Source organism: Lineus longissimus, chromosome 2 (genome assembly GCF_910592395.1).
Source record: "Lineus longissimus chromosome 2, tnLinLong1.2, whole genome shotgun sequence".
Lineage (NCBI taxonomy): Eukaryota > Metazoa > Nemertea > Pilidiophora > Heteronemertea > Lineidae > Lineus > Lineus longissimus.
Window position 1 is genome coordinate 15,999,775 of NC_088309.1, and position 11,652 is coordinate 16,011,426.

The window sequence follows — 11,652 nt, forward strand, 5'->3', positions numbered from 1 at the left end:
AGTCAAAGTAAGTTACATTTCAATGGTTCTTGCAAAGGATAAAATCAGGACCTGCCTCAATACTAACTCACGCAACCAGGGCGCCACAGCCTGTGCTCACCAAAGTAGAATAAAACAAACCCGATAAAATCAGGGTCATCAGCTGTGGCTCACCCCCACCATGTGCCTTGGACATTCACCCATCATTCAAGTCCATTCCTTTATCATTTTCCCCCACTTTCTTCCAGATGTCCTCCAATCAGATGCCACCCCACTGCCGAATAGTTGCCCTCATCAAGCATCTCAGCAGTCTACAAAAAACAGTCAACAACAAACTCATGGATATAAAGGTAAAGTCCTGGACTGGCACACCATCAAACCAGCTTGACTTTCACTCTCTTGGAGCACAGTTTAACCTGTCACTAAACGCAGCATTAATCAATGCCAACCTATTAAAAGACAACCTCATAGCTGACAACAAGCGGAAGGCCAATCCAAAATCAACACCAACAGCGAAGAAGGTCTGCTACACTACCAAACCCCAGCCGCCAAAAGCCGCCGCCGCCGCCGCCGCCACCGCCACCACCTCACTCAAGGCAACAACACTGGCCACGCCTCAGCTGACTCAATCTCCCTCATATGCTGTTCCTGATGCCGCTGCCATGAGGCCAACAATACCATCACCATCTTCCACACCCACTGCTTCTCAGGATCTGTGGGATGAGGTTGATGATGACACTTTGAGGCAGAGCTTCGACGACACCCTCAACAGTACAGACTTCTCAATGATCTCCACCCCAATCAAAAACGAAGATGAGGCTGCGAGTGGAAAGGCGACACCAAAAGACTAATTACCACTGATTCATTTATTTTGGAATAATAAATACAAGATATTGATGTTTTTTATTTTGGAATAATAAATACAAGATATTGATGTTTGTAAACATGCCGTCCTCACTCCTTTCTTTTTCAACTCCCCTTCAGATCTCTTAATATAAAAACTCAACAATGCCAGCACACGGGAAACGAAAATCATCCCTGGATCGAAAGAGCCCCGCTGCCAAACGATCACAAACAACTCGAAATACATCAGAAAATGCAAGTCGTCGTACACTGGAACCAGCCCCAACATCTGCTCCACCAGCATATTCGTACAATGAGGACAGCTTCGTTCATTCCACAGTTATAGGTCCCATGAACATTCAGTGCAGACATTGCAAAGCCGTAAAATTCAAAGGAGAGACACCAGGATTCTGTTGCAATAATGGCAAGCTAAAATTGCCTGAACATCCAACTCCTCCCCCATACTTGAACTCGCTCATATCCAATGCAAATGCAGATTCAACGCATTTCCTACAAAACATCCGTTCATACAACTCTGCCTTTCAAATGACGTCCTTCGGATGCAACCGATTTCTCCTTCCAGGTTGGAATCCAACCTATACTATCCAAGGTCAAGTATGCCATCGCATCGGTGATTTGTACCCAGATGCCACTGCACAGCCACAGTTCCTCCAAATATACTTCGTCCAAAACCTATCACACGAACTCAAACACCGTCAGAGCATTACTGGCAATGGAAACTTAAGAACTCACCTCATCAATGGGCTCAATTCACTCCTACATGCACAGAATAAATACATCCGACAGTTGAAAAGTGCAGTTGAATACCTCTCTCTCCAGGAGTCACAAGACCTACGAGTTGTAATTCATGAAGACAAAACACCTCAGAAGGAACATCCACGTCGATACAATGCACCATCCGGGGACGATGTCGGTATCCTAATGCCTAATGAACCTACAGCCACAAGAGACATCATACTGCACCAACGTTCAGGACATTTGCAGCATATCTCAGAACTACACAGAGCGTATGATGCGCTACAATACCCAATTCTATTCCCTTACGGCACAGACGGCTACAGCATCTATTTAAAATCTGAAACAAACAAGAAAGTGACTCAAATGCAATACTATGCATACCATCTCCAGTGCCGGCCAAATAACTACATCATTCATTGTAGACACCTCTTCCAACAATTCCTGGTAGATGTGTATTGCAAAATTGAAACTGAACGCTTACTATACCTCCGCCGAGAACAACGATCACTTCGAGCTGATTCCTATCACAATCTACGTGACTCCATCTTGAGCAATGATGCTGATCCACGCAACGTTGGTCAGCGTTTCATACTACCATCCTCATATACAGCTGGTCCACGTTACATGCACGAGAGACAACAGGATGCGATCAGTTACGTCCGCCTTTTCGGCCGACCAAGCTTATTCATCACCACAACAACCAATCCAAAATGGCCTGAAATATTGAGCAACCTCTTCCCTCATGAAGCCGCAACAGACCGACCAGATGTCGTCGTCAGAGTCTTCAACCAGAAGTTGAAGGTGCTGATGAAGTTGTTGAAACAAGGTGCCTTTGGAGATGTACAAGCATGGCTGTATTCTGTAGAATTTCAGAAACGCGGGCTGCCTCACGCACATCTCCTTATCTGGCTAACCCCTGCCAGTAAAATCACGCCTGACGTCATTGATTCTGTCATATCTGCTGAAATTCCTGATTCCATTCAAGACAAACAGCTGCACGAAATTGTCAAAGCCAACATGGTGCATGGCCCGTGTGGGCCGTTGAACCCAAAAAGCCCATGCATAAAGGAAGGCAAATGTACAAAAGACTTCCCAAAGAGCTTCAGGCAAGCAACAGAACAGGGTAAAGATGGCTACCCAAAATATCGTCGACGAATGCCTGAAGATGGTGGCAACACTCTGACAATTCGACGACAGCAACAAAGTCAAGCGTACGAAATCGAAATTGACAATCGCTGGATTGTACCATTCAACCCCTGGCTGCTGAGGCAAATGAACTGCCACACCAATGTAGAAATTTGCTCCTCTATCAAGAGCATCAAGTATGTTCTGAAGTATGTGAATAAGGGCTCAGACCAGGCCATTTTTAGTATACAGAACAACGACAGGGATGAAATAAAAAAGTACCAAGATGCCAGATATGTCAGCAGTATGGAGGCAGCCCACCGCATCTTAGGCTACCCAATGCATGAACACTTCCCGCCAGTCATGCAACTCGCCATACACCTCGAAAATGGACAACGTGTGTACTTCGACGCCAACAATGCCTTACAACATGCACTAAGTGCACCACCCAAAACCACACTAACTGAGTTCTTCGTCCTTTGCAAAACTGATCCGTTTGCAGCTACACTTCTTTATGTTGAGACTCCACAATACTACACTTGGAACAGCCAAATGAAGCAGTGGAACCGCCGTAAGCGAGGTGCAGTGCATCCACAATACCCAGGTGTGTTGTCAAAAGCAAATGCATCGGCTGTGTATACACTATAAATCCTAAGCAAATGGAATGCTTCTACCTCCGCATACTTCTACACCATGTACGTGGACCTACATCATACGCCACCCTTCTCACAGTCAATGGCACAACATATGCTTCATATCGCAACGCCTGCCTAGCCCATGGACTAATAGAGGATGACTTGCATCTCCAGCGAGCATTACAAGAAGCATGTGAAAGCCAAAGCCCGTCACAACTTCGACAGTTATTCACTGTCATCCTGGTAAACTGTGAACCTGGAAACCCTCTATCACTAGGGCAGCAATTCCGCGACCAACTAGCTGAAGACTTCATCCATAAAACTGGGGACCAAGAAGACAGCCACAATCAGTGCCTTCAGGAGATAGAGAAACAACTACTCTCAATGCCAGGCAGCACAACCCTGGACAAGTATGGATTACCCATCCCAAGCGTCCAACACAATGACCACACTGTTGAATACAGACGCTACACAAATTACCCCGTAGAAGACCAAAACCAATATGTGGCGCTCCATCAACCCACATTGACAGACGAACAACAGAACATCTACAACAGATTAGTCAACAAAGTAGACACTGCTGAACCAGGACTCATCTTCCTCGATGCGCCAGGAGGCACAGGCAAAACGTATCTTCTGAAACTATTGCTAGCCAAAGTACGGTCTTCTGGTCAAGTCGCAATTGCAACAGCATCAAGTGGCATTGCAGCCACCCTACTTCCAGGAGGGAGGACTCTTCATGCCATGTTCAAAGTGCCTCTGGATGTCCAAAACCGAGACATGCCCACATGGCGCATAGAACTGTTTATGAAGCTATCGACCGAACGATCAAAGACATTACTGGGAACCGGGAACCATTTGGAGGTATCCCCACTATCTTATGTGGAGACTTCCGCCAAATACTCCCTGTAGTCAAAAACGGCACCAAATCCAACATCATCGACGCGACGTTGAAGAAATCCTACCTATGGCAAAACATACAAATACTACGCCTCCAAACGAACATGCGTGCAACACTGAGTTCAAACGAGGAACCACAGCAATTCTCCGACTTCCTCATGACCATTGGCGACGGCAAATACCCTGTTACTGAAATACCAGATAAAATCACATTACCGAAAAACATCCGCACAACAGACTCATTAAGTGATTTGATCCACACCATCTACGCAGATATCCAAACCAACTACAGGAACAAACAATGGCTCCTTGAAAGAGCTATCCTCGCGCCACTCAACAACACTGTCAACCAGATCAATCACGAAGTCATCAGCGCATTCCCAGGCCAAGAACTTAAATACACCGCCATCAATAAGACGCTCACAACAGAAGAAGCAGTCCACTTCCCGACAGAATTCCTTGATTCTTTGGATATACCAGGACTCCCACCACACACCCTACGGCTAAAAAAAGGCTGCCCAGTGATCATTCTTCGTTCTCTCAACCCGCCGCATATCACGAACGGAACACGCTGCACGATCTTCAAAACATACCCAAACGTCCTAGAGGTCACAATCCTAAACGGCCCATCTTCAGGAGAAAATGCCTTCATACCCCGAATTCCACTGGTACCATCAGACAGCGACCTGCCATTTAAATTCCAAAGGCTACAGTTCCCGATGCGCCCATGCTTTGCGATGACAATAAACAAGGCCCAAGGCCAAACATTCCAGTCCATAGGCATTGACTTACAAGAAGATGTATTCTCACATGGGATGTTATATGTGGCTCTCTCTAGAGTTGGATCCGCTACTGGACTCACCCTGCACACACCCAGATGTCCAACTAGAAATGTTGTCTTTCACGAAGTACTACAAAGCACATCGAACACATAAACAACAACCCGGACTTGCCACCCTCCACAGACCCACCCATCGGGTGGGTATTTTGCTAGTACATTGTATAAAGCTCCGCCCCGTTATGTTTAAAAATAAACTTTACCCTCATGGCCGATCCCGCGAGCTGTTGAGTATGTTGAGCGAAGAAAACGGAGAACTGTGTGACGGTTGAAAGTAGGAATCAGAACTAAGAGCCGTAAATGCTTATCGATGATCTATCATGCCCATCTGACTGTTTGATTAATGAGCGTGTTATTTTGAGAAAGGAGCGAGCGAAATAGATCATTCGCGAAACGGTATAGCGAATAGACAGGGAGATCACTACACTACTTTCTTTTGCAATGTTGGGCAGATTCGTAAAATCGCCATACCTACGTGTGAATGGCTGTGGAGCAACTAGTCACCCCCTGGTGATGGACCCAAATTTGCTGAAAGCAAAGTTCACAGTTCTAGTTCAATACTTTAGTAATGCAGTGAAGACATGATGCTTTTCTACCTTCCCAAAAGCAAAATAATGTCACAACCTGCCCTACGCATTTCCAACAAAACAATACAACCCAGCTATAACATATGACCTATGAGACCTGAGACTCAACTACGAAACTCCTTGGGTTGGTAAGTCGGTAGGTCGGTCGGTCAGCGTTTTTCCGGTTTATACCGTTCGTTTTGCACAGGTCGTCATTTTCATGATTTTTACGATAACTCCAGCCGTTTGGAATTCGTTTGAACACAAACGAAAAGCGTTTGGAACGCGTTTGCTGACAAATGGCACAATGCCGTTTTTGACGAAACGAAAACGAAACGCTTTTCTAAACGTTCTTCAAACGAATTTCAAACGCTCTTCAAACGAAGTTCGTTTGGGGTGAAACGAAATTGCGTTCGCTTTCAAACGCTTATGAAACGGGAAAAAAACGGTAGGGCCAGCGTTTGACAATCGTTTCAAGATCGTTTGGGTGCGTTTTTATTGTTCACATTTCAAACGAATTTCAAACGAATTTCAAACGATCTTAGATACGTTTCAAACGCGTTTCAAGCGAAATCAATTTGGAGACGGCCCCTAAACAGCTACCTGAAAAGAGTTATCGATGGTTGACCAGACAGGAAATTAAGCAACTAAAGATAAGCGAGGTTCCCGACGATGCTAAGATTGGCTATATCCTTAGCGTAGACTTGAGTTACCCGCCAGAGCTCCACGAATCGCACACAATGTACCCTTTGGCTCCACACAAAACGGCCATCCCTCCTGCTCAGTGGTCGGATTACACCTACGAACTCGGACTCAAGCTGAACGATCCGTCTTTTTTCAAAACCGGACCTGAAAAACTTGTACCGGATCTGACTGAGAAACGAGACTACGTGGTGCATTACCAGAATTTGAAATACTACCTCAAATGCGGAATGTGATTGCTTCGCGTAAGACGTGTATTGGCCTTTGAACAAAAGTGCTGGATGCGAGATTTTGTAAACTTCATAACGCACAAACGTTCGCAATCCGTCTCTGAATTCGAGAGCAGCTTCTGGAAGCTAATCTTAAATAGCATATTTGGACGTCTGCTAATAGACAAAAGTAAATACGTCAACATGAAATTAGTCAGTGATGAGAAAACCTTCAAAAGGTTAACAAGTCAACCGAATTTCAAGTCTGTCACATTCTACGACAGAAAACTTGTTGGTGTGCAGTCTAACCCAGCTGCCGTAGAACTAAACAGTCCGCTTGTCGCTGGTTTTACAGTCTTGGAACTCAGCAAATTGCACATGTATAAATTTCACTACAATTTCGTTTTACCAGCTCTTGGAGGTCCAGAAAACTGCCAACTGTTGATGACGGACAGTCTTGTGTACCTGGTGAAGAATGTTGAGCCAAAAGTTGTTTTCACGACGCTTGCGCCGCAGTATTTTGACTTTTCAAATTTCCCAGAAACACACCAATTGTACAGCACAACGAATAAGAAAATCAAGGGTACGTTCAAAATTGAATATCCAGGAGAAACTATCGTCGCGTTCGTCGGGGTTCGGGCGAAAATGTACTGCTTCAAATTTCTATCTGATGGCAGAGAGGCCAAAGCCAAGGGTATCCCAAAAACAGCACTGCAAAAGTTATGTTTTGAAGATTACTGCGATGCACTGTTTGAACCGAGTGAACCACAACGCTGCCAATACAAGACAATTCGCTCCATCAAACACGATTTGTTCACCATATCTGCTGAGAAGAAGGGACTTTCTTGCTTGGATCTAAAACGCTGGGTTTGCGACGATGGTATTCAGACTTATGCCTATGGCGATTTTCGATGCTCACGTCGGCCACCATCTCCCTCACCTTCGCCTAGTTTTGATAGGGCTTGCGAAGGTTAAGACGCTGTATTTCATATGTTTACATGTATGAAGAAATGGTAGACTTCGAAGTCAGAAGAAAGAGAGTATTATCGAGGTTAATTGATAATGTTCCTGCCACAAGATCAACCCTTGATAAACGAGACCTAAAACTAAAAAAACAGTCATGTGAATCGAACTCGTAGGTTGTCTTAACAACTATGTCAAAGGAGATGATGGCCTCGTCTAAACAACCAAGAGAATTGGTCGCCATAGAGGTTTCTGCACGCTTGACACTTAATGTCAGCAGGTGGAAACAGGAATCGTGGTTCCACTTCCACAGGAACAAAAAATCATTAAGTATTAGCGCGGAGGAGATGAGAAAACTGCTGTCGCTTGAAGACGAATTAAAGTCCGCCGCTCGAGAGGTGTTCCTAGCAGAGCAAAGGTCAGAAGAAAAAGAAGACTCGATTAGCACCGATGAGGTTCCGCATGAGGAAAGCGATGAGACAGACGTCGAGGACGACTCGTGGATGGAGAGTCGTACTAAACGGGAGAAGAAGAAAAACACGAAACGCAAGAAAACCCCCGTTTCATCAAAATCGTCGAAGAAGAAAGTGAAAAAAAATGTTAAGCCAAGTGAAATGGATCCATGGTAGAATATTCAATTGTCAAACGAGATCCTCGGCTCCTCCCCTCAGACTCGGAAAAAGACTGTCTTGTGAATGGCTAGAAACAAGACTCATCGAACATTTTCGAACGTTACAAATCCCAATTTAGTACATTTTTTCGAAGGTGACAATTTCCAATTACATTATCTGCTGAAAACAATGTCCAAAGAAGCGCCAGCTGTGACAGAAACAACTGCGTCTTCGGGTGCAGAACAATCCGAGGTGGTTCCTGTAGACGCACCCGATTGTGGACCATCGGCAAAAGCTCGCTTTCGAAACGTCTACTGCAGATGGTTTTGTTGCAATTGTTCCATTCCATCAGAAACAGAGGATGTCGCTCGCCAAGAAAGTACTGTTAGTAGCAGTTGAAGGCCAAATTGGGGCGGGAAAAACAACCTTGCTGTCGAGTCTTGATCAGCTCTACAAACAACATCCGAATCCTCTATTTTCGTTTTTTTATATCCAAGAAGGACTAGACAAATTTACGACCTTTGGTCAACACAATCCGCTCGCGCTGGCCTATGCTAATCCAAAAGAGAACGTTGCCCTAGCCCAGATACATATTATCCGTAGCATAAACTCTGTCGTCAGGAAAGGATTTAAACTTTTGGAGAATAGTTCCATTTCTGACGACTCAAAGATATACCATGTTGTAGTCACAGACAGAAGTCTGCTTGGACCTCTTCCTTTCGTCGAATGTGCAACTCAGTTAGTTTCTATCGGAAATTTCGGGAGAGACTATTTGCGAGCCGAGACCTTGCAGTTTGCTCGTCGCACGCTATTTAAAATCGGTCTCCCTGAAGGTTACAACGGCATTTACTACATCGATGTTGACTCAGAGGTGTGTCTAGATAGAATCCAAGCCCGGGCTCGAACATACGAGAGCCTAATTAATAAGACTTATTTAGACACCTTGGCCGAGCAATATCGTCTTCATCTCGATTGGTGGACCGACGTTGAGGGCAGACAGTACTTCTGCGGGGATAGAAGCAATGTGATTAGAACTGACAATCTAAGTGCGACACATTTGCTCAGTTTTCTCGAGTCTCTAGTAAAGACGGTTGAGAACAAACAAAAACGCATGTGGTAACGCTATTCTGGCACCTCTTAGTAAGAGACTTACCGCTGATATTTAGACTCCATTCGTTGCTTTCCTAGTCATGGGGAAAACAGGAAAAAAGCAGGAACAGCAGAACCCGGGATATACGTCTACAACAGGTTTCGATTCCGGAACCGACTTCGATCAATTCAATAAAAAGTGCAATTGGTGCAATAGACTCCTGACTCTTTTGCCCGGAAAGGCCTATTGCGACGGATGCGCCAAAACCTGCTTTCGAGAGTGCCGGCGATGCCACAAACCTTACAACAGTCCAAAATTCTATAATTTTGATCAACTACGTTGCGATAATTGTTTCCACAGACTGGAGGCTGAACGAGAGGCCCGAGCAAGAAAGAAACAGCAACAACCTGTGTTGAACGAATCGCATCCAGCAGATCAAGTTCCCAATCCGCCTTCGAAGATCAGCGCAAAAGAGCAGATTCCCACCACAGTCGAGCAGGGATTTTTCTCTATCGAGAAAACAAGCTCTGCTAATGAAAGAAAACCAGATCCACCAAAGATTGGAACCCGCGGCAAATCGGAAATCGCAAGAGAACCGAGGAAAGGAGAAGTTGCCAAAAAAAGAAAACATCAAAACAACAATACTCCAATCGGAGGTGCCACTAGCGAAGTCATCAAACGTAAACGCGGAAAACATACTCCCTGCATTCGAATAGTTCTACGCCATGGAAACATACAAATATGCAAACATAAACATAAAAAGAGTCAGTTCAAAGATGTGAGTAAAGCCCCCGGAGAGAAAGTCAGATTCGAGGTGCCACCAGAAAAACAGCAAGCTTCGGTTCCATCGTCGTCTGTAGAGTTCAGTCGGTCCTCGAGTGAAGTAGCGGCGGGAACAGAGCTCGTCTCCCGATTGCATTCTCGTCAAGCGCCATCGCCGTATCCAACACCCGGTCAAGCCCCATCGCCTTATCCAACGTCCACTACTACTACTACTGCTACAACTAACTCACGGACGAAAGCACCTCCCATGCACACAATAAGCGAAAGTGAAGATGAAGAGGACAACGAAAGTGTCAGCAGTGACGAATCGGAAGTCGAGAGCAGCAACTCAGAAGAAAGCGCCGGTGAAGAGAACGACAGCGTCGCAGAGGGAGATTCCGAGAGCGACTCCGGCGAGGAAGAGAGACTCGAACGTGGCGTCAAAGCTTAGACAAGTGCAAAATGAAAAACGAAACCAGATATTTTCGAAAATCTATTATAACCCTCGGCATCCGGCGAGCTTTGGGTCCATTGATCGCCTGTTGACGGCTAGCAAACGGCAAGAACCATCCATTGAACGACGAGACGTTGTACATTGGGTGAGCGGGCAAGACACTTATACACTTCATGGACAAGCAAGACGAAAATTCCAACGTCGTAAAACAATTGTCACCGGAATCGATCATCAATGGCAGATTGATTTAGTCGATGTCCAGAATTTACAAAAATACAACAATGGAGTAAAATATTTATTAACAAAAATCGATGTGTTCAGTCGTCGCGCTGCGGCTCTACCGCTCCGTACGAAAACAGGACGTGAAGTGGCCCAAGCTCTCAAAGAGCTCTTCGAGCGGGAGAAGGTGTACCCTAAATATCTTCAGAGCAACCTTGGAAAGGAGTTCCGAAATGCAAGTGTCTTGAAGTTACTAGAAGACCTCGGCATAAAGCTGTTTTCCGTGCACAGTGAAACCAAAGCGGCACTTGTTGAAAGGAGGAATCGCACACTCAAGTCGAAAGTTTACAAAATGTTCACAAAAAACAATACCCGGCGTTACATCGATATTCTCCCGGACCTCGTTGAGAGCTATAACAATAACGTACACAGAATAACAAAACTAGCCCCGAACCAAGTTAACGCGGGCAATGAAAAAGCCCTTTGGCTCCATTTATATGGTAAAGAATTTCCGACCAAGACAAACTTCAAATTCCAGAAAGGGGATACTGTACGAGTCAGTCAACTTGCGCAGGTGTTCGGAAAGGGTTACAAACCGCAATACACAACAGAATGGTTCGTAGTGGCCCATCGACGTAGTACCAAGCCGCCGACGTATAAATTACACGGGGAACTCTTAGATGGCAGTTTCTACGAGGAGGAAATGCAACGAATCCAACGTCCATCCGATGCATCGGCCTTTCACGTAGACATTCTAAAAAAGCCACGCAGGAATAAAAAAACTGAATATTTTGTCCATTACCTCGGTTGGCCGGACAGCTTTGACGAATGGATCCCTGCCGGACAACTCAAAAATGCGTAAACAACCGTGTGACAAGCGGGTCAAGGGAGGACAACAACATTCTTTAAATCAACAAGGAGAAGCAATGTCGCAGAACACTGACGTTTCCGAAAGCGTATTCGACGCACGGAACAAACGTGAGTTTGGTATGGTATG

The 11,652-nt window shown here is 45.3% G+C and overlaps 2 protein-coding genes across 2 annotated transcripts; both read left to right on the forward strand.

The window, feature by feature from the left end:
* Window positions 1-987: 987 nt before the first annotated feature.
* On the forward strand, window positions 988-4,253 carry LOC135482915 (uncharacterized). Its single transcript, XM_064763397.1, has 2 exons — window positions 988-3,310; window positions 3,619-4,253. The coding sequence occupies exons 1-2, from the start codon at window positions 988-990 to the stop codon at window positions 4,251-4,253; spliced, it is 2,958 nt and encodes a 985-aa protein (XP_064619467.1).
* A 92-nt stretch (window positions 4,254-4,345) lies between these two features.
* On the forward strand, window positions 4,346-5,176 carry LOC135482916 (ATP-dependent DNA helicase PIF6-like). The gene has a single exon (XM_064763398.1). The coding sequence runs from the start codon at window positions 4,346-4,348 to the stop codon at window positions 5,174-5,176; it is 831 nt and encodes a 276-aa protein (XP_064619468.1).
* The last annotated feature ends 6,476 nt before the right edge of the window (window positions 5,177-11,652 follow it).